The sequence below is a fragment of the Scyliorhinus torazame genome, chromosome 6 (genome assembly GCF_047496885.1).
Source record: "Scyliorhinus torazame isolate Kashiwa2021f chromosome 6, sScyTor2.1, whole genome shotgun sequence".
Lineage (NCBI taxonomy): Eukaryota > Metazoa > Chordata > Chondrichthyes > Carcharhiniformes > Scyliorhinidae > Scyliorhinus > Scyliorhinus torazame.
In genome coordinates, this window is record NC_092712.1 from 308787338 (window position 1) to 308810656 (window position 23319).

The following is a 23319-nucleotide window of genomic DNA, read 5'->3' on the forward strand; positions in this document are numbered from 1 at the left end:
ACCTCACACTTTTCAGGGTTAAACTCCATCTGCCACTTCTCAGCCCAGCTCTGCATCCTATCTATGTCTCTTTGCAGCCGACAACAGCCCTCCTTACTATCCACAACTCCACCAATCTTCGTATCGTCTGCAAATTTACTGACCCACCCTTCAACTCCCTCATCCAAGTCATTAATGAAAATCACAAACAGCAGAGGACCCAGAACTGATACCTGTGGTACGCCACTGGTAACTGGGATCCAGGCTGAATATTTGCCATCCACCACCACTCTCTGACTTCTATCGGTTAGCCAGTTCGTTATCCAACTGGCCAAATTTCCCACTATCCCATGCCTCCTTACTTCCTGCATAAGCCTACCATGGGGAACTTTATCAAATGCCTTACTAAAATCCATGTACACTACATCCACTGCTTTACCTTCATCCACATGCTTAGTCACCTCCTCAAAGAATTCAATAAGACTTGTAAGGCAAGACCTACCCCTCACAAATCCGTGCTGACTATCCCTAATCAAGCAGTGTCTTTCCAGATGCTCAGAAATCCTATCCTTCAGTACCCTTTCCATTACTTTGCCTACCACCGAAGTAAGACTAACTGGCTTGTAATTCCCAGGGTTATCCCTAGTTCCTTTTTTGAACAGGGGCACGACATTCGCCACTCTCCAATCCCCTGGTACCACCCCTGTTGACAGTGAGGACGAAAAGATAATTGCCAACGGCTCTGCAATTTCATCTCTTGCTTCCCATAGAATCCTTGGATATATCCCGTCAGGCCCGGGGGACTTGTCTATCCTCAAGTTTTTCAAAATACCCAACACATCTTCCTTCCTAACAAGTATTTCCTCGAGCTTACCAATCTGTTTCACATTGTCCTCTCCAACAATATCGCCCCTCTCATTTGTAAATACAGAAGAAAAGTACTCGTTCAAGACCTCTCCTATCTCTTCAGACTCAATACACAATCTCCCGCTACTGTCCTTGATCGGACCTACCCTCGCTCTAGTCATTCTCATATTTCTCACATATGTGTAAAAGGCCTTGGGGTTTTCCTTGATCCTACCCGCCAAAGATTGTTCATGCCCTCTCTTAGCTCTCCGAATCCCTTTCTTCAGTTTCCTCCTGGCTATCTTGTATCCCTCCAATGCCCTGTCTGAACCTTGTTTCCTCAGCCTTACGTAAGTCACCTTTTTCCTCTTAACAAGACATTCAACCTCTCTTGTCAACCATGGTTCCCTCACTCGACCATCTCTTCCCTGCCTGACAGGGACATACATATCAAGGACACGTAGCACCTGTTCCTTGAACAAGTTCCACATTTCACTTGTGTCCTTCCCTGCCAGCCTATGTTCCCAACTTATGCACTTCAATTCTTGTCTGACAACATCGTATTTACCCTTCCCCCAATTGTAAACCTTGCCCTGTTGCACGTACCTATCCCTCTCCATTACTAAAGTGAAAGTCACAGAATTGTGGTCACTATCTCCAAAAATGCTCCCCCACTAACAAATCTATCACTTGCCCTGGTTCATTACCCAGTACTAAATCCAATATTGCCCCTCCTCTGGTCGGACAATCTACATACTGTGTTAGAAAAGCTTCCTGGACACACTGCACAAACACCACCCCATCCAAACTATTTGATCTAAAAGAGTTTCCACTCAATATTTGGGAAGTTAAAGTCGCCCATGACTACTACCCTATGACTTCTGCACCTTTCCAAAATCTGTTTCCCAATCTGTTCCTCCACATCTCTGTTACTATTGAGGGACCTATAGAAAACTCCTAACAAGGTGACTGCTCCTTTCCTATTTCTGACTTCAATCCATACTAACTCAATAGGGTGATACTCCTCGAACTGCCTTTCTGCAGCTGTTATACTATCTCTAATTAATAATGCCACCCCCCCACCTCTTTTACCACCCTCCCTAATCTTATTGAAACATCTATAACCAGGGACCTCCAACAACCATTTCTGCCCCTCTTCTATCCAAGTTTCCGTGATGGCCACCACATCGTAGTCCCAAGTACCGATCCATGCCTTAAGTTCACCCACCTTATTCCTGATGCTTCTTGCGTTGAAGTATACACACTTCAACCCATCTCCGTGCCTGCAAGTACTCTCCTTTGTCAGTGTTCCCTTCCCCACTGCCTCATTACACGCTTTGGCGTCCTGAATATCGGCTGCCTTAGTTGCTGGACTACAAATCCGGTTCCCATTCCCCTGCCAAATTAGTTTAAACCCTCCCGAAGAGTACTAGAAAACCTCCCTCCCAGGATATTGGTGCCCCTCTGGTTCAGATGCAACCCGTCCTGCTTGTACAGGTCCCACCTTCCCCAGAATGCGCTCCAATTATCCAAATACCTGAAGCCCTCCCTCCTACACCATTCCTGCAGCCACGTGTTCAACTGCACTCTCTCCCTATTCCTAGCCTCGCTATCACGTGGCACCGGCAACAAACCAGAGATGACAACTCTGTCTGTCCTGGCTTTCAACTTCCAGCCTAACTCCCTAAACTTGTTTATTACCTCCACACCCCTTTTCCTACCTATGTCGTTGGTACCAATGTGCACCACGACTTCTGGCTGCTCACCCTCCCCCTTAAGGATCCTGAAGACACGATCCGAGACATCCCTGGCCCTGGCACCCGGGAGGCAACATACCTTCCGGGAGTCTCGCTCGCGACCACAGAATCTCCTATCTATTCCCCTAACCATTGAATCTCCTACAACTATTGCTTTTCTATTCTCCCCCTTCCCTTCTGAGCCCCAGAGCCAGACTCAGTGCCAGAGACCTGGCCGCTAGGGCCTTCCCCCGGTAGGTCATCCCCCCCCAACAGCATCCAAAACGGTATACTTGTTTTGAAGGGGAACGGCCATGAGGGATCACTGCACTGTCTGCCTGTTTGTTTTTTTCCCCCTGACTGTAACCCAGCTATTCTTGTCCTGTACCTTGGGTGTGGTTACCTCCCTGTAACTCTTCTCAATCACCCCCTCTGCCTCCCGGATGATCCGAAGTTCATCCAGCTTCAGCTCCAGTTCCCTAACACGGTCTTTGAGGAGCTGAAGTTGGGTGCACTTCCCGCAGGTATAGTCAGTGGGGACACCGGTGGTATCCCTCACCACCCACATCCTACAGGAGGAGCATGTAACTGGCCTAGCCTCCATCCCCTCTTACCTTACAGAATATAGCTGCCGTGTGGATCTCCGCCCTCCGACTCTGCTCCCAGTCAGCTACACTTCCTGTAAACTCCTGGCTCTCTTCGCACTCTTTGCGGAAATGTCAGAAACAAAATGAAAGGAGCACCTTACTCCCTCCTCACCTAACTCCCTCGGTCACCAAACTCTCACTATTGCACTCAAAAAGCACCAAATTCAGCACTCCCTCGGTCACCAAACTCTCACTATTGCACTCAAAAAGCACCAAATTCAGCACTCAGTGCAAACAAAGTCTGCACTGTAGGGGATCACTTTTATACTGTGAATCTAGCTTCTGAAAAACTGGCCTAATCCAATTAACTAATTAACAAGCTCCAGCTGCAAGTGCCTACAAGTAGAAGCCTGTTTAAAGCTGATTGAAAATTCACCTTCTTCTAAACCAAACAGCAACTTTTAAGTTAATTAACTAAATAAAAGAAAGACTAAACTTTAGATAAAAATAAAGCCTTATACTCCCTCGGTCACCAAACTCTCACTATCGCACTCAAAAAGCACCAAATTCAGCACTCAGTGCAAACAAAGTCTGCACTGTAGGGGATCACTTTTATACTGTGAATCTAGCCTCTGAAAAACTGGCCTAATCCAATTAACTAATTAACAAGCTCCAGCTGCAAGTGCCTACAAGTAGAAGCCTGTTTAAAGCTGATTGAAAATTCACCTTCTTCTAAACCAAACAGCAACTTTTAAGTTAATTAACTAAATAAAAGAAAGACTAAACTTTAGATAAAAATAAAGCCTTATACTCCCTCGGTCACCAAACTCTCACTATCGCACTCAAAAAGCACCAAATTCAGCACTCAGTGCAAACAAAGTCTGCACTGTAGGGGATCACTTTTATACTGTGAATCTAGCCTCTGAAAAACTGGCCTAATCCAATTAACTAATTAACAAGCTCCAGCTGCAAGTGCCTACAAGTAGAAGCCTGTTTAAAGCTGATTGAAAATTCACCTTCTTCTAAACCAAACAGCAACTTTTAAGTTAATTAACTAAATAAAAGAAAGACTAAACTTTAGATAAAAATGAAGCCTTATACTCCCTCGGTCACCAAACTCTCACTATCGCACTCAAAAAGCACCAAATTCAGCACTCAGGGCAAACAAAGTCTGCACTGTAGGGGATCACTTTTATCCTGTCCCTATTTAGTGCTCAGCTGCAGTCCAGATGATAGGGTTAGGGGGCCTTTAGTGTGGAGTTCAGTTAGACATCAGGTTGAATGTATTTTAATCATCGATGTTTATTTGAATATCGCGTTGATGTCCATTCATTGCTGGGGCTTTTACCTTGTTTTCACTGATCCGGGATTTATACAGCTGTGAGCACCTTCCTGGTGGGATTAATGTAGCTGTGCTGTTGGCATCTATGTTGGTGATGACCGAGCATCACCGTTGATTGCTCCCTGCATTCAGTCTGTGCCAGCCGATCTCCGTCAATGGAGCCCACCTCACTTTGCAAAAAGGTTTGATAAATTGCAGTTCCCCCTGTGCGGCCCTGGAGTAGGAAAGGAGCGCAGGCAGTTCCATTTCTGAGACTTCTACTGAGCCATTGATGCTGATGTAGCTGCTCAAGGGTTTTATTTTCTCCCCCAGGGTCCACGGATTATGGGAACGATCCATAATTAACTCGACCCCCCCACTGCGGGAGATCCAGGGGAAAATTCTGACCATCGCATCTAATCATAGAATCCGTACAGTGCAGAAGGCGGTCATTCGGCCCATCGAGTCTGCACCGACCCTTCGAAAGAACACCCTACCTAGGCCCCACTCACCCACTAATTGAGCGATCAATCTGACACATAGCTAAGACCAAAGAAAGAATGACTTACATTTCAGTAGCACCTTTCACGGTTAACGGACATCCTGAAACACTTGACAGCCAATTGAATTTTTTTTTTTTTAATTTAAAAATAATTTTATTAAGTTTTTCACAGAATATCAATAACAAAATGAACAAGGAACCCAACAGGGTTAAATACAAAACACAGTCAAAAAACAACCCTCCATATCCCGCAACTTAAGGGATGCTTCAAATAGATTCAAAGTTTCTCCTTTAGTTACCTGTGGTAAAAAGACACATTTTAAATGCTCATAAACAAAGGGCAGCGTATGTTCAGAAAGTGCTGTGCACTCAATTATTGCCAGTCTTCAATAGAACCATCGTTTCTATTACAAAATTAACACCCCAACTTAACACAGAGCCAACATAGCAAACTAAATACACCCCCTCAGATTCCCCAGTGTAATTAAACATAAATAAAGTAAACCCCCTGCCCCCCCCCCCCCCCCCCCCCGAGTTGCTGCTGCTGACCATTGTCTACCGTTCTGCCAGGAAATCTAAGAACGGTTGCCACCGCCTGAAGAACCCTTGTACCGACCCTCTCAAGGCGAATTTCACCCTCTCCAACTTAGCTTGGGGGCCTCGCGTCCTTCCACTGAAGAAGAATCCTCCGCCGAGCTACCAGGGACGCAAAGGTCAGAATACCGGCCTCTTTCGCCTCCTGCACTCCCGGCTCTTCTACCACCCCAAATATTGCGAGCCCCCAGCCCGGTTTGACCCTGGATCCTACCACCCTCAACACCGTCCTTGCTACGCCCTTCCAAAATTCCTATAGCGCTGGGCATGCCCAGAACATATGGGTGTGATTTGCTGGGCTCACTGAACACCTAACACACCTGTCCTCGCACCCAAAAAACCGGCTCATCCTTGTCCCGGTCATGTGTGCCCTGTGCAGCACCTTAAACTGTATGAGGCTGAGCCTCGCGCACGAAGATGAAGAGTTCACCCTCCCTAGGGCATCTGCCCACGTCCATTCCTCGATCTCCTCTCCCAACTCCTCCTCCCACTTACCTTTCAACTCCACCACCGAGGCCTCCTCCTCCTCCTGCATCACCTGGCAAGTTTCCGAGATCGTCCCCACTCCCGCCCACCCCCCCCGAGAGCACCCTGTCCTGTACTGTGCGTGGCAGCAGCCGCGGGAATTCCACCACCTGCCGCCTGGCAAACGCCCTTACCTGTAAGTACTTGAAGGTGTTTTCCGGAGGGAGCCCATACTTCTCCTCCAACTCACCCGGGCTCACAAACTTCCTGTCCACAAACAGGTCTCCCAACCTTCGTATCCCTGCCCTGTGCCACGCTGAAAACCCTCCATCCGTCCTCCCTGGAACGAACCGGTGGTTCCCCCATATTGGGGTCCACACCGAGGCCCCAACTTCCCCCCTGTGCCGCCTCCACTGCCCCCAGGTTTTGAGGGCAGCCACCACTACCGGGCTCGTGGTATACCTCCTTGGAGGGAGTGGCAGCGGCGCCGTTGCCAGCGCCCCCAGACTCGTACCCACACAGGCCGAGGACGCCGTCTCCAGCCTCTTCCATGCAGCCCCCTCCCCCTCCATCACCCACTTGCGCAACATCGCCGCATTGGCGGCCCAGTAGTACCCACAGAGGTTGGGCAGCGCCAGTCCCCCCCTATCTCTACTCCGCTCCAGGAGCACCCTTCTCACCCTCGGAGTCCCTCGCGCCCACACAAACCCCATTATGCTCCTGTTGAGCCGCCTAAAAAAGGCCTTCAGGATAAACATGGGGAGGCACTGGAACAGGAACAAAATCCTTGGGAGCACCGTCATTTTGACTGACTGCACCCTACCCAAGGACAGTGGCAACACGTCCCACCTCTTGAACTCCTCCTCCATTTGCTCCACCAGCCTTGTAAAATTAAGTCTATGCAGGGCCCTCCAGCCCCTGGCCACCTGGACCCCCAAATACCTGAAGCTCCTCTCCGCCCTTTTTAGTGGGAGCTCGCCAATCCCCCTCTCCTGGTCCCCTGGGTGAACCACGAACAGCTCGCACTTCCCCATGTTGAGCTTGTACCCCGAGAAATCCCCAAATTCCCTGAGGACCCTCATTACCTCCGGCATTCCCCCCCACCGAATCCGCCACATATAACAGCAAGTCGTCCGCATAGAGCGACACCCTATGCTCCTCCCCACCCCGCACCAACCCCCTCCAGTTCCTCGACTCCCTCAGTGCCATAGCCAGGGGTTCAATCGCCAGTGTGAAGAGCAGGGCGGACAGGCGACACCCCTGCCTCGTCCCTCGATGCAACCGAAAATACTCAGACCTCCTCCTGTTCGTGGCCACACTCGACATCGGGACCTCATACAACAGCATGACCCACCTGACAAACCCCTCCCCAAACCCAAACCTCTTCAGCACCTCCCACAGGTACCCCCACTCTACCCTATCGAAGGCTTTCTCAGCGTCCATCGCCACCACTATCTCCGCCTCCCCCTCCCTCGCCGGCATCATGATAACGTTCAGAAGACTCCGCACATTCGCGTTTAACTGCCTCCCCTTCACGAACCCCGTCTGGTCTTCGTGGATAACCTGCGGCACCCAATCCTCAATCCTCGTGGCTAAGACCTTCGCCAGCACCTTGGCATCTACATTTAACAAGGAAATCGGTCTGTAAGACCCACACTGCAGGGGATCCTTGTCCCACTTCAGGATCAAGGAGATCAGTGCCCGGGACATCGTCGGGGGCAAAGCCCCCCCCCTCCCTTGCCTCATTAAAGGTCCTAACTAGCAACGGGCCCAACAGGTCCATATATTTTTTATAAAATCGACCGGGAAACCGTCCGGCCCCGGTGCCTTCCCCGCCTGCATGCTTCCTATCCCTTTGGTCAGCTCCTCCAGCCCAATTGGGGCCCCCAATCCCGCCAGCAGTCCCTCCTCCACCTTTGGAAACCTCAATTGGTCCAGGAAACGGCCCATCCCTCCCTCCTCCAGTGGGGGCTCGAACCGATACAATTCCTCGTAAAAGTCCCTGAAGACCCCATTGATGCCAACCCCACTCCGCACCACACTCCCTCCCCTGTCCTTAACTCCCCCGATCTCCCTAGCTGCGTCCAGCTTCCGAAGCTGATGCGCCAGCATCCGGCTTGCCTTTTCCCCATACTCAGAAATCGCCCCTTGGCCTTCCTCTACTGCACCTCCGCCTTCCTGGTGGTCACCAGGTCGAATTCGGCTTGGAGGCTACGCCTCTCCCTGAACAGTCCCTCCTCCGGCACATCCGCGTACCTCCTGTCTACCCTCACCATCTCCCCCACCAGCCTCTCCCTCTCCCTCTGCTCCCTCCTCTCCTTGTGGGCCCTAATGGAGATCAGCTCTCCCCTAACCACCGCTTTCAGCGCGTCCCATACCATCCCCACTCGGACCTCCCCGTTGTCGTTGGCCTCCAGGTATCTCTCTATGCTTCCTCGGACCCGCTCGCTCACCTCCTCGGCCGCCAGCAGCCCCACCTCCAAGCGCCACAGCGGGCGCTGGTCCCTCTTCCCCCCCCCCCAGCTCTAAGTCCACACAATGCGGGGCGTGATCCGAAATGGCTATCGCCGAATACTCGGTATCCTCTACTCTCGCTATCAGCGCCCTGCTCATAACAAAAAAGTCGATCCGGGAGTAGGCCTTATGGACATGTGAGAAGAATGAAAATTCCCTAGCCCCCGGCCTTGCAAATCTCCAAGGGTCCACCCCTCCCAACTGGTCCATAAACCCCCTCAGCACCTTAGCCGCCGCCGGCTTCCTACCCGTCCGAGACCTGGAGCGATCCAGTGCCGGATCCAACACCGGGTTAAAGTCTCCCCCCATTATCAGGCCCCCCACTTCCATATCTGGGATCCGACCCAACATGCGCCGCATAAAACCCGCATCGTCTCGGTTCGGGGCGTACACATTGACCAGCACCACCCTCTCTCCCTGCAACTTACCACTTACCATTACGTACCTACCGCCATTGTCTGCCACAATGCTCGACGCCTCGAACGACACCTTCTTTCCCACCAAGATCGCCACCTCTCGATTTTTGGCATCCAGCCCCGAGTGAAACACCTGACCTACCCACCCTTTCCTCAATCTTACCTGGTCTGCCACCTTCAGGTGTATCTGCTGGAGCATAATCACATCCGCCTTCAGCCCCTTCAGGTGCGCGAACACCCGGGCCCGCTTAACCGGCCCATTCAGCCCCCTTACGTTCCAGGTTATCAGCCGGATCAGGGGGCTACCCACCCCCCCTCCCCCGCCGACTAGCCATAACCCCTCCTCGGCCAGCCACGCACCCGCACCTCATGCCCGGCCCGTTCACCACAGCGGCAGACCCCCGTCTCGACCCCCCTCAACTCGCTCCAGCTCTCCCTTGACCATAGCAGCAGCAACTCGGTTCTCCCCCCCCCCCCCCCCACCCCGGCTAGGACCCCTCCTAGCTGCTTTACTCTCCCCATTGCACTTCCGCAAGTCAGCTGACTCCTGCTGACCCCGGCCACTCCCACCTCTCCTTCGACTCCTCCCATTGTGTGACACACCCTCCTTTACCATTCCCCATCCGCAGGCTCTCCACCTCCCCCTTCCATCCCAAGCGCGGGAAACAACTCTCGCTTCCCTGCCCCGGCCCTGCCCCCTCCAGTCTTCAGCACGGGAAAAAGCCCACGCTTACCACCTACCCGGCCCCACCACCTCTGACGCAGCTCCTTTAACTGGCCCAGTCCCCTCCCCCCCTGACACAGGCCTGCCCCTCCCCCGCGGGGCCCCATCACACTGCCGACCATCCACCCCTGTCCCATTTGCTTACCCCCCTCCAAGAGTCCCCCCGACCAACCCAACCAAAACAGTACCCAACCCGCCCTAACCACCCTCACCCAACCAGAAAGAAAAAAAACAGGAGCAAAGGACCCCCCTCAAAAAGTAACATATCAACCGCAATCCCCAAACGCCCATCCCGTCCCTCAATCTGTGTCCAACTTCTCGGAGACTCAAAATAATGGTGCTGGTCCTTGTAGGTGATCCACAGTCGCGCCGGCTGCAACATGCCAAACTTCACCCCCTTCCTGTGCAGCACTGCCTTCGCTCGATTGTACCCGGCCCTCCTCTTCGCCACCTCCGCACTCCAGTCCTGATATATCCGAACCTCCGCATTCTCCCACCTGCTGCTCCTCTCCTTCTTGGCCCACCTGAGCACACACTCCCGATCGACGAACCGATGGAACCGCACCAGCACCGCCCGCGGAGGCTCGTTAGCCTTGGGCCTCCTTGCCAGCACTCTATGGGCCCCTTCCAGCTCCAGGGGCCCCTGGAAGGACCCCGCTCCCATCAGCGAGTTCAACATGGTGACCACATAGGCCCCCACGTCCGGCCCCTCCAGCCCCTCCGGGAGGCCCAGAATCCGCAAGTTGTTCCGCCTCGACCAATTCTCCATCTCCTCGAACCTCTCCTGCCATTTCTTGTGGAGCTTCTCGTGCGCCTCCACCTTTACCGCCAGGCCTAAGATCTCGTCCTCATTGTCGGAGATCTTTTGTCGGGCCTCGCGGATCACCACCCCCTGGGCCGTCTGGGTCTCCAGCAGCTTATCGATAGAAGCCTTCATCGGCTCTAGCAGGTCCGTTTTAATCTCCCTGAAACAGCGCTGGATAACCTCCTGCTGCTCCTGCGCCCACTGCATCCATGCTGCCTGGTCTCCGCCCGCCGCCATTTTGTTCTTCTTCCCTCGCAGCTTCTTCGGGTTCACCACCACCTTTTTTAGTCGCCCCGCTCCTGGTAAAAGCCATATACTGTCGGGGAACTATTGTACTCTCCTTCCCACAGCGGGAAACATCGGAAAAATCCCGTTGGGGGCCCTGAAAAGAGCCCAAAAGTCAGTTTTTTGCGGGAGCTGCCGAACGTGCGACTTAGCTCCGCATAGCCGCAACCGGAAGTCCCCAATTGAATATTTTTGATGAGCAGGCACAGTTGTAGGAAACATGGCATCTAATTTATGCACAGCAAGATCCCACACTCAGAATGACCGTCGGTTTCCGCCAGCGGTGTGTCCAGCAGCGGCGGCCCCCCGCCAACACCAAAGGTCACATTTCATCCTCCCCACCTACGACCTCCAATCCACCACCACCCCCCCCAAAACCCACAGCCTCCTTTCCCCCTCACCCATCGATGACCCCCCCCCCCCATCCACGACCCCTTTCATGTGAGGTAATTTGGACATTCTGAATTCCTGTACCCAAACAGGCGCCGGAATGTGGCGACTAGGGGCTTTTCACGGTAACTTCATTGCGGTGTTAATGTAAGCCTACTTGTGACAATAAAGATTATTTTTTTAAAAACAGACTAAAGGCCATCCTGGTCTTGAGTAAACGTGTAAAGCTTTAAAGGTGCAGTCGCGCCTCATCACCACCATGGGGCAGTGCCGAGTTCAAAAAACAAACCCAGACTTGAAGAAATAGCTCACAAAAACGGCTTCGTCTCTGGAGGCGACTGACAATGAGAGTGTATATAATAGTGGTAGGTGAATTGTGGAGTCTCCCGAGCGAGGCAAGACCCACACCCTGTTCTCCGCCCTCGGGGCTGCGTCATTTTGTTTTTAATGGAGACTCAGCAAACTGCTTAACATCGCCACGGTTACGGCGGTGCACTTGGCGTGAGCCACAAGTTAAATTTTTTGTAAATTTAGAGTAACCCAATTTATTTTCTCCAATTAAGGGGCAATTTAGCGTGGCCAATCCACCTGCCCTGCACATCTTTGGGTTGCGAGGGCGAAACCCACGCAAACACGGGGAGAATGGGCAAACTCCACACGGACAGTGACCCAGGGCCGGGATCGAACCTGGGACCTCGGAAACGGGAGGCAGCAGTGCTAACCACTATGCCACGTGCCGCCGGGTGTGAGCCAAAGTTAAAAGCTGGCATGGTTTGTCTGGGTTGGGTAGCATACCTAAAACAATAGGAAAATGCTGCAAGTACTCAGGAAAGGTCCCGGCCCCCGGAACCTCTCAATTGGCTGCCCCCTCTTCCCCTGCCCCCCCCGGGTCTTGCCAGCTCCCCTCTCTGCTGCGGATTTAAAAAAACAAAATACTGCGGGTGCTCGAAATCTGAAGCGGGAGCAGAAAATGCCGGATAAAAGTCCAGTGGCTCCTGGGGATTAACGTTTGGGATCTAAATGGTCCTCCCACGTGAGATGTTAATCGTTCAGATTTGAAGGATCCGCAGTAATTTGGGTGTTTGTCGAGAGTTTTGCCGGGTGCATCATAGAGGAGAATGGCCCTGTGTTGGTTGGCCATTCTAGAGAAAGGAGCTTCAGCTTAAACCAAATGCCATCTTTTGGTTGCGGGAAAGGGGGGGGGGGGGGGTGGGAGGTGGGGTGGGGGTAAAGACTTTTCCCCAATGACTTGTCCCGGTAGACTGTTTTTTGCCCCTGCGCTGCTCAAATTGCTTTGCGATGCCAGACCCAGGGGGTGGCAGGTGGATGTTGATCTTTAAACAAAAACTCCCACTAAGATCGAAGCTGGTTAGGTTGGAACCGTATTGTTTGGCATCGGCCGCCCAGCAAGTCAGCCAAAGCTGTCTCAAGCTCCAAAATGTCTCCAGCTCCGAAATTTAGCACGGGGCGGACGAATCTGGCGCAAAGGTATCGCAAACCGTTCTGGTTGTTAACAGCACCCAGCACCACATTGGGCCTTACTGAGGAATATCCTACACAAGACTCAACTTAATTCTGAGACCCGCGTCCCATCCCCATTCCGTGGGGCTGTGGAAGATGTAGCCAGGACCTATCCCCTTTAAAACAAATTCTCCTCAGTCCTGTAGGTTTTGTTTCTACCAATGGTGCTTGATTTTAGTGGAGCAGTTTACAACATAGAACATAGAACATTACAGCGCAGTACAGGCCCTTCGGCCCTCGATGTTGCGCCAACCTGTGAAACCACTCTAAAGCCCATCTACACTATTCCCTTATCGTCCATATGTCTATCCAATGACCATTTGAATGCCCTTAGTGTTGGTGAGTCCACTACTGTTGCAGGCAGGGCATTCCACGCCCTTACTACTCTCTGAGTAAAGAACCTACCTCTGACATCTGTCCTATATCTATCTCCCCTCAATTTAAAGCTATGTCCCCTCGTGCTAGACATCACCATCCGAGGAAAAAGGCTCTCACTGTCCACCCTATCTAATCCTCTGATCATCTTGTATGCCTCAATTAAGTCACCTCTTAACCTTCTTCTCTCTAACGAAAACAGCCTCAAGTCTCTCAGCCTTTCCTCATAAGATCTTCCCTCCGGACCAGGCAACATCCTGGTAAATCTCCTCTGCACCCTTTCCAATGCTTCCACATCCTTCCTAAAATGCAGCGACCAGAACTGCACGCAATACTCCAAATGCGGCCGCACCAGAGTTTTGTACAGCTGCAACATGACCTCATGGCTCCGAAACTCAATCCCTCTACCAATAAAAGCTAACACACCGTATGCCTTCTTAACAACCCTCTCAACCTGGGTGGCAACTTTCAGGGATCTATGTACATGGACACCAAGATCTCTCTGCTCATCCACACTACCAAGAATCTTACCATTTTCCCAGTACTCTGTCTTCCTGTTATTCCTTCCAAAATGAATTACCTCACATTTTTCTGCATTAAACTCCATTTGCCACTTCTCAGCCCAGCGCTGCAGCTTATCTGTGACGTGTTACATTCTTCCACACTGTCCACAACTCCACCGACTTTAGTGTCATCGGCAAATTTACTCACCCATCCTTCTACGCCCTCCTCCAGGTCATTTATAAAAAGGACAAACAGCAGTGGCCCCAAAACAGATCCTTGTGGTACACCACTAGTAACTGGACTCCAGGCTGAACATTTCCCATCAACCACCACCCTTTGCCTTCTTATAGCTAGCCAATTTCTGATCCAAACTGCTAAATCACCCTGAATCCCTTGCCTCTGTATTTTCTGCAATAGCCTACCGTGGGGAACCTTATCAAACGCTTTACTGCAATCCATATACACCACATCAACTGCTTTACCATCGTCCACCTGTTTGGTCACCTTCTCCGAGAACTCAATAAGGTTTGTGAGGCACGACCTACCCTTCACAAAACCGTGTTGACTATCCCTAATTAAATCATTCCTTTCCAGGTGATTGTACATCCTATCTCTTATCAACCTTTCCAAGACTTTGCCCACAACAGAAGTAAGGCTCACTGGTCTATAGTTACCGGGGTTGTCTCTGCTCCCCTTCTTGAACATAGTCACTGTTACTACAGAGGTACTACATTGCATTGGGGAGTAACCCAGGGCTGTGTAGGTCACGTTACTCATTGATAGAACTACAAGCCCCTGTAGCAGCAGCTTACAGCCAGCCAGTTAAAATGTATTATGTTGGGGGGCGGCTGCGGGGTTATTTTTGGCGGGCTAAAAGATGGCATGCTATTAATTTGGGAATATTGTAGATACTGTTTAAACACCACTTGACTGGCATTTTCTTTTTGTTTAATTTATAAGACAATGCGATTGTCGAGAACTGCATAAATAGCTACTTTTTTTTGTTTTTTTTTGTTTACTTTTTTGTTTTAAAAAAAGGTCAGAAGCCCTACCCCTGTCCTAAATGTGACGCTTACTTTTCCACCAAATCTAACTGTGAACGCCACCTCTTGCGCAAGCATGGTGTCGCCAACCGATCACTGCGAAGAAATGGCCTGATTGCCAGATGCAAAGCAACTGATGCAAAGCCCCTGGAAAGCACAGGTAACTATCAGGGGAAGAGAGAGAGAGAGAGAAAGTTAGAGAGAGAGAGAGGGAGGGAGGGAGGGAGGGAGCCTGTTCCAGTCAGTGTGCTGTGTCTAATGGCCAGGGAGCTGGTAAAGGAGAGCTGGCCCCGCTCTTGTGAGATCTGAAAGATGCAGTCGGGCGTTGCCACAGCAAGGGGTCAGCAGTGTCTGCAAAAGCAAACAGTCCAGGGATAGGAGAGAGAGAGAGAAAAGCCTCGGTTATTTTGTTTGTTTACAATCTCACAGTCAGTCGTGTCAGAATTCTTTGCCAATCGCTGCACTGGTAAAGAGGTTCCTCTGACACAGCAGTGCACGGTTCTGTCCCCTTTTACAAACAAAACAAAACCAAACACCCCCCCCCCCCCCCCCCCCCCCACTCCCAAAATAAATGCCAAACACTTTTTTTTTTCTGCACAAAGTTAGATTCCCGTTAAACGGTGGCGGCTGCAATCTTACCAAACAATTGCATTAAATAACCAAAAAGAAAATGCTGGAAAATCTCAGCAGGTCTGGCAGCATCTGTAGGGAGAGAAAAGAGCTAATGTTTCGAGTGCAGATGACTCTTGGTCAAAGCTTTACAAAGCCCAGGTATATCTCAGCTCAGACTTTTTGTACCATTTATCTTCCCTGACTAAATTGCGGAATAACTAAGTGATGGACGTAACCCGTCCTCGTCAGTCACAACTCTGTTACGAGGGCACGTTTACTTCTCCTGGTGGCTCCTTTCTCTGAGGTCTAGTATTCATTAGCATGTTCAAGGCTACTCTGCCTTGATGCACAGAGACACAGGAATCACAAAGGCAGCGCGACACGCTAACTTGTAAAAACCGGTTAGTTTCAGTGGGATTTGATTCGAGGGATTGACCTGCCTTGAGTTGTGCGGTATAGATGTGATTCTGTTATTTACCTTGGCATTGATGCCTCATAATTAAACCGGTTGTGTTGCTGTACTGTGCATCAATAGTGCATGAAATCGTTCCTGAGAGGTGAAGCCACTGTTCGTGACACCTTGGCAAAGGCCGTTGCTTTAAACATCACCGGCCTTGATGCACTGCCCAGGCCACCTCCTCTGGAATTTTTTGCTTTGTTTCTGTTGCTGGCTATTCATTTGCTGACATGTGCATGTGTGTGTGTGACTCGCCCCCCCCCCCAGGTAACCATTCCGACACGGAGGCGGCGGGACACGCAACAGCACCAGCTGCAACGCCAACTTGCCCCTCGCCCAGTGCGACAGAGCGGCCGCCAGCTGACGGGGCAGCAGGCCCGGGCCAGCCCGAAGAGGAGCTGCTGGAGGAGTGTGCCGGGGGCGGCAGGAGAAAGGACGGGAAGCTGGAGGAAGAAGCCGAGGAGGACGCTCAGAGTAACAAGAGCCTGGACCTCAACTTTGCCAGTAAGCTCATAGACTTCAAGCTGGGGGGCCCGAACCCGAGTGGCGGTGACGCCGGCGCGCAGCAAGAGGGGCGGAACACCTGCACCGTCTGCGGGAAAACCTTCAAGTACGCCGCCACCTTGGCACGCCACAGGAAGGCTCACGCCTGCGAGCACCGCAGGGATGGCAAGGCCGGAAGGCGGGGCCCGAGGAGCGTGGCCGGCAGGGCGGCGGCGGCTCCGGAGGCCGCCGCCAGTCGTGAACTGGCGGCCGAGTGCCCGGAGGGCTCGGAGGTCAAAGGTGAGGCACCGCCAGGGGACGGGCTGCAGCCCAGCCGCGCAGACAAGGTGGCGGAAAGCGTCAGCAAAGCGGGCAGCAGTCAGGAGAGCGAGCACAGCGCCGGTGAGGTGTCCACCGAGCAGCACGACCTCAAGAAGGTGGCGGGCAACAGCTCAACGAAAGCGGACAAGAGGAAGAAAATCTGCATCGTGTGCAACAAGCGGTTCTGGTCTCTTCAGGATCTGACGCGTCACATGAGGTCGCACACTGGTAAGGAGATTGTCACAGTTCAAATGATCAATTTTCTAGAATCTTACCATACAGAGGGGGGCCATTCAGCCCATTATGCCTGTGCTAGCTCTTTGAAAGAGCTATCCAGTTAGTCCCACCGCCCTTGCTCTTTCCCCTGTAAACGCCTCCAGTTCAAGTATTTACCCAATTCTGTCACACAAGCGAGTTTTGTGCTGTCACGATAACTGGATATTCAGGATATTCAGCGGGTGCAGCTGCATGCAGGGGAGGAGATCCTACCAGGAATAGGTCAGTGAATGTTCCCGGGATTCCTGCAAAGTTGCAGCACAAAAGGAGAGGCCCTCAATTTGCCCCCTGTGCTGATATTAGCTTTTCAGACATGTTGCCTGCTCTCTCGTTCCCCTTTGCAGCTCGGTGCCTTTTATGGATAAATAGAATCCAGCAATTTGACAGCCACAAATCCTCTAAACTAGGGTGGAGGAGAGCAGACATTTTAAATAGATGAAGCCAGCTTGCTGACACTGGGGCTGCTTTTAACTTTCATCTCTCGTAGGATGTGCAGCAAAGGACCAGGCCAGCCTGTCCACATTGGTGTTTATACCCCACTCGAGCCTCTAAGTCTGTCAGTCTAGTCCTCTATTCCCTTCTCCCTTTTAAAAAATATAAATATAGAGTACCCAATTAATTTTTTCCAATTAAGGGGCAATTTAGCGTGGCCAATCCACCTGGCCTGCATATCTTTTGGGTTGTGAGGGCAAAACGCACGCAGACACGGGGAGAATGTGCAAACTCCACACGGACAGTGACCCAGAGCCGGGATCGAACCTGGGACCTCAGCGCCGTGAGGCAGCAGTGCTAACCACTGTGCCCCCGTGCTGCCCCAATCCCTTCTCCCTTGAAAACTTGTCTAGCTTCCCTTTAAATAACTCTAAATGGATCTATACTAATCTCTTCGGCCACTCCCTACGGGAGCAAGTTCCACATTCTCACCACTCTTGAGGGAGGCACGATGGCACAGTGGCTAGCACTGCTGTCTCACAGCGCCAGGGACCCGGGTTCGAATCCGGCCTCGGGTGACTGTGTGCAGTTTGCACGTTCTCCCCGTGTCTGCGTGGGTTTTCTCCGGGTGCTCCGCTTTCCTCCCACAGTCCAAAATTGCTCCTTGGTGTGCAAAGGTTAGGTGGGATTGCTGGGGTAGGGCGGAGGAGTGGGCCTAGGTAGAGTGCTCTTTCAGAGGGTCGGTGCAGACTGGATGGGCCGAATGGCCTCCTCCGGCACTGGAGGAATTCTGTGATTCTTTGGGTAAAGCGGTTTCCTCTGAATTCCCTATTGGATTTCTTGGTGACTATTTTATACTGACGGCTTTGAGTTACGTTTTTCCCCCACAAGAGGAGATATTCTCTCTGTATCCATTCCGTCAAAAGCTTCCGCAATTTAAAAAAAAAACAATTTGGTCGCCTCCCCTTCCCTCCCTCCCCCCAACTCTCTCCCCCCCCCCCCCCCCCCCCGACCTTTTGTTTTCAACAGAGATGCGACCCAACCTATCAATCCTTTCCTGAGATGTCAACTCGAACATTTCTGGAGCAGGATTCTCCGACCCCCCCCGCTGGGTCGGAGAATCGCTGGGAGGGGGGGGGCGTGAATCCCGCCCCCGCTGGCTGCCGGAGTCGCCCGCACCGGGGATTTGGCGGTGGCGTGAATCGTGCCGCGCCGGTTGGTGGACGGGTGGCCGCCCGTTCTTTGCCGGTCCCACCGGCATAAATTAGAGTAGGTCCTTACCGGCGGGACCAGGCGGCGCGGGCGGCCTCCGGGGTCCTCGGGGGGGGGGGGGGGGGGGGCGCGGGAGGATCTGGCCCCGGGAGGTGCCCCCCACGGTGGCCTGGCCCGCGATCGGGGCCCACCGATCCGCGGGCGGGCCTGTGCTATGTCGGCTGCTGTGTTCCTCCACCATGGCCGCCGCGGAGATGAACCACCCCTGCGCATGCACTGGGATGATGCTGGCGCTCCGCGCATGCGCCATCTCGCGCCGGCCGGTGGAGGACCTTCGGCACCGGTTGCCGTGGCGCCAAGCCCCTTCCCCGCCGGCCAGCGCGGCACAAACCACTCCGGGGCCGGCCCAACCCCCGAAGGCGGGGAGGATTCCGCACCTTCGGGGCAGCCCGACGCCGGAGTGATTCACGCCGCTCCTTCCCGCCGGAGTTTCCTGCCCCGCAAAATCCCGCCCGAGATCTCTGTATATGATATGGTGAGCAGAACAACATTCAAACTCACTCTCACATCCCTCAGCACCTTTTCTCTCCGTCTGTCATGTGGTTTCCCCCTTCCCCCATAAGTACGGGAAGAGGGAGGGAGGGAGCTTACACCTCGGAGTATTCAAAGTGAAGGACATTGTGCTCCAAACACACTAAAACTCACATTCGACTAGCTGCCTGGAAACAAAAGCGACTGAAGCTTAAAGCAAAAAAACAAGGAACTCCGGTCCTTGTGACCAAGGCTGACCGAGGTTTCGTTCAGTGTTTCGGCAGACGTGTGAATTTGCTTTAATGCTTAATATGCTGGAGCTGGGAAACAGCCGGTCTTTGCCAATTTTCACTTCACCACTTCATTGGGCGTCGGTCGCGGTGGGGTTGTTTAGTGCCAATTATTAATCCAGTGATTGCTGTCGATGAGAAAGTGGCCGAGGGGGCTGGGCTGGGTTAAGGGAGCAAGCTGTTGAGATGCTGAGCAAGCACTTGGTTATTTACCCCCCCCCCCCCCCCCCCCCCCCACACACACACACACACACACACACACACCGGCGGGAGGGAGGGCAAATCAGACACTGAGTAAACGCTCTCGCACAGGACCGGTTTTAAATCGGCCGAATCAACGGCAACAGGGCCTCGAAGTGGGGTCGGCAGACTGACTGTCCCATCGACGGGGCCTTCCTTTGGATATTTGGAGCTCGCGCGTGGCACAGTGCTTAGCACTGCTGCCTCAAAGCGCCAGGGACTGGGGTTCAATTCCGGCCTTGGGTGACTGCGTCTGCTCCGGTTTCCTCTGGCTGCTCCGGTTTCCTCCGGCTGTTCCGGTGTCCTCCCACAGTCCAAAGAAGTGCAGGTTAGGTGGATTGACCATGCTAATTTGCCCCTTCGTGTCCAGGGATGTGCAGGTTAGGTGGGGATATGGGGTTGTGGGGATAGGGTGGGGGAGTGGCCCTCTTTTAGAGGGTCGGTATAAACCCGATGGGCCGAATGGCCTCATTCTGTACTGTAGGGATTCCATGATTCTACATTTCTGGTTTATCAATTCTCTGGAAATGGCGCAAGGGTGGACAGTAAGTTGCACAACACCTAACCTACCGTTGTTGGAATTCCAGCGGACAGGTAGGCAGCAGGAGTGATGCTGCCGCCATGCCACCTGTGTTTATGCCCTATGTTGCCTGGTGGAGGCAGCAGCGGTGGTATAAAATCTGGCCGAGGAGATGGTTTGTTTGAAGTTCAGTGGGACAGAAAGAGTTAAATATTCAGCCAGAGACATTTTGAATTCAAACTGTACCAGCTGTTAAACCTGAATCCTTTAGTATTCTTCCTAGCAGACTCCCTCTGCTGGTACATGAGTGTATGGTAGCCTCAAGTGGACAAAACACACAATGCACTCCAGTTCGGTGTTCCTCTGATGATGTGACGCCGTCTTAAATGGGGACAAAATTCAAATGATAATCAGGCCAGACTGGATTGGCTTGTTAAATTTTTTTTTTAAAACTGCCTACAGAATAACGCACTTTTGCCTCGCAGCTCGAGGGATTGATTCTGGCCTTGGGTGACTGTGTGGAGTCTGCACGTTCTCCCGGTGTTCTGTGTGGGTTTCCTCCGGCTGCTCCGGTTTCCTCCCACAGTCCAGAGATGTGCAGGTTAGGTGGAATGGCCGTGATAAATTGCCCTGAGTGACCAAAAGGTTAGGTGGGTCTACGGGGATAAGGCGGGGGAGTGGGCCTAGGTAGAGTGGTCTTTCAGAGGGTCGGTGCAGACTAGGCGGGGGGGGGGGTAGAGAGAGACCGGGGAGGGGGGGGGGGTGGATTGGCTCCCGACAATCTTCTTGAAACATCTTGACAGGGTAGATGCTGTGGGGGCATTTCGCCTCGTGGCGGACGGCAGAACGAGGGGGGTCGCAGTTTAACAATAAGGGAGGTGAGGAGGAATTTCTTCTCTTTTGGGTCTTTAGTTCCCCCGAGAGCAGTGGAGGTCGGGGCGTTGAATATATTCAGGGCTGAGCTGGACAAACGTTTGACTGACAAGAGAGTCAAGGGTTATGGGGAACAAACTGGAAAACGGAGTTCCGTCCACAATCGGATCATCCATGATCCTGGTGAAATACAGGCCCAAAGGGGCCAAGTGGCCCACTCCTGTTTTTTATATTCTTATGCTCTCAGAGGCAGGCAGCCAATTAACATTGTTGAGGCCCTAATTAAGGGTGACATTTGTAGACCGCGGAGCCACCAGCTCAATGAAAGCGGCCTTGCCGTTCCCATGGAAACGAAGGCTCCGACCCCCAGCAACAGGACTGCGAGCACACAATCGTGACTCTCACAATTCCACCGGAGGGGTATCCACCCTCCCCTCTTCACCCACCCCCCACCTTGAAATATTTTCACTTCAACGTACGCCTCCATCTTGAGGGCCCCGCACGGTCACCGACCTGCCTCAGCAGCAACGCACACATTTCCCGGTGGAGGTTCCAGAGTTGCCGGCCCTCTGACTGGGCCCGGCAGCATCACGGGCCGTCTGGCGCCCGAGCATGAGGCACCTCTGGGGAGGGCGTGCAGCCAGCACATTACGCAGATTGGACCCTGACATCGAGGCCCCGAATACCGTGGGGGGAGATCCAGCCCAACGCCCGAGAGATATTTTTTTAAATATAAATTTAGAGTACCCAATTCATTTTTTCCAATTAAGGGGCAATTTAGCGTGACCAATCCACCTACCCTGCACATCTTTGGGTTGTGGGGGCGAAACCCACGCAAACACGGGGAGAATGTGCAAACTCCACACGGACAGTGACCCAGAGCCGGGATCGAACCTGGGACCTCGGCTCCGTGAGGCAGCAGGGCTAACCCACTGCGCCACCGTGCTGCCTTCCTGTGAGATATTTTGGGACAGGTCAGCGAACAGAATGTGAAGCTGGTGCCGCCGGAGCGTTCGACAAGCAGACTGTCTGCTTACACAGTCTGCGGCCGTTGGCTGCTCGAATGGCTGCCCTCGGACAGCACCTCTATGTTTTAGCCCAGATTCATGATAGTTCCCAGAGTGTCCCGTTCCTGAGTGACATCCGCATTCTCAAATCATAGAGGCCTGACCAGCGTCTAGTGAACCGAGTAATGTTCATTGTCCTGGGCACCCAATGGAACTGCGTTGGGGTGGGGGAGAGGGAGATTTTTTATTTTAAATAGTGGTGAAGTGTACCTGTGAGAGTGTCGGTAAGATGTTTCACCCTGGAGTGCATTACAGCTGGAGTCAGTCCGCCTCCTCCTTCCCGTTCACACACCCGCATTTTCCAGTGAGTCTAACAGAGGGAAGAGCAAGGGATGTAACCTGAACATTGCATCTCCTGAGGCCAAGGCTGGCTGAGCCAATCATATTGACCCAACTCAGACTGTAATCAAAGTTTCGACCGTTGAACCTTAAAACTGGACTTTCGTCCCCGCTTCCATCTCCTGACCCGCAACAATTTAAGGACCCCCCCCCCCCCCCCCCCTCCCCATATTTGAGAGGAAGTCCCACTTCTGGGAAACATCCATCAATCAAACGGCCAGCAGCGCTCGAGTCTCCGTAGCGCCAGTGCGAAAGGTGGTCACCCCTGGGACCGCAGACTATTTCCAACGTCAAGAAGCTACAGGTCCGGGCAGCACGGTGGCGCAGTGGTTAGCACTCCTGCCTCACGGCGCCGAGGTCCCAGGTTCAATCCTGGCACTGGGTCACTGTCCGTGTGGAGTTTGCACATTCTCCCCGTGTTTGCGTGGGTGTCACCCCCACAACCCAAAGATGTGCAGGGTAGATGGATTGGCCACACTAAATTGCCCCTTAATTGGAAAAAATGAATGTATAATTTTTTAAAAAGCTACGGTTCCAGAGACCCAGAATTGTCCGGGGCTCTTCTGGGGCTAGAGTGAGGGGAAGGGCTGGAGTTGGTTAGGATTGGTTTTGGGGGGCGGGGGGGGGGGGGGGAATGACATTCATTGAAGATTAGGGACCCCTCCCCCCTCAACCTGCAGAAATGTGTGCTCACCACGTGGTGTCACCACTTCCTGACGTTAGTAAAACACCAGGCGGAGAGGAGGTGGGCATGGCACCGTTGCCATGGCACCTGATTTTACGGCCTTCCCTGCCTGCCAGCCGACTTCAAGATGGCAACTCCCGAAACAGCGGAGCCATTTGGGAATCTGTGACAGTAAATCTTGGGAAGTACACACACACACACACACACACACACACACACAAACCAGAATCAGGAGTAGGTTTTCTGGCCCCTTGTTCCTGCTTATATTATGTTGAAGTGATTCCTAACATTGCTGATGAGTCCGTGCTGGCAGTCAATTCTAATCGCTGGCAATCTTTATTGTACCACGTTAAAGGGGCAGGTCATAACGTCCA

General features: G+C 52.6%; 1 protein-coding gene across 3 annotated transcripts in view; it reads left to right on the plus strand.

The window, feature by feature from the left end:
- Positions 1-23319, plus strand: part of rreb1a (ras responsive element binding protein 1a) — a 196123-nt gene that overhangs the window by 169680 nt on the left and 3124 nt on the right. For 2 of the 3 annotated variants that reach the window (XM_072510026.1, XM_072510025.1), the window contains exons 10-11: positions 14603-14767; positions 15944-16708. In XM_072510026.1, coding sequence (XP_072366127.1) covers positions 14603-14767; positions 15944-16708 — 930 coding nt within the window. The remainder of the gene's footprint in view (positions 1-14602; positions 14768-15943; positions 16709-23319) is intronic. The other variant, XM_072510027.1, reaches the window with a different exon arrangement.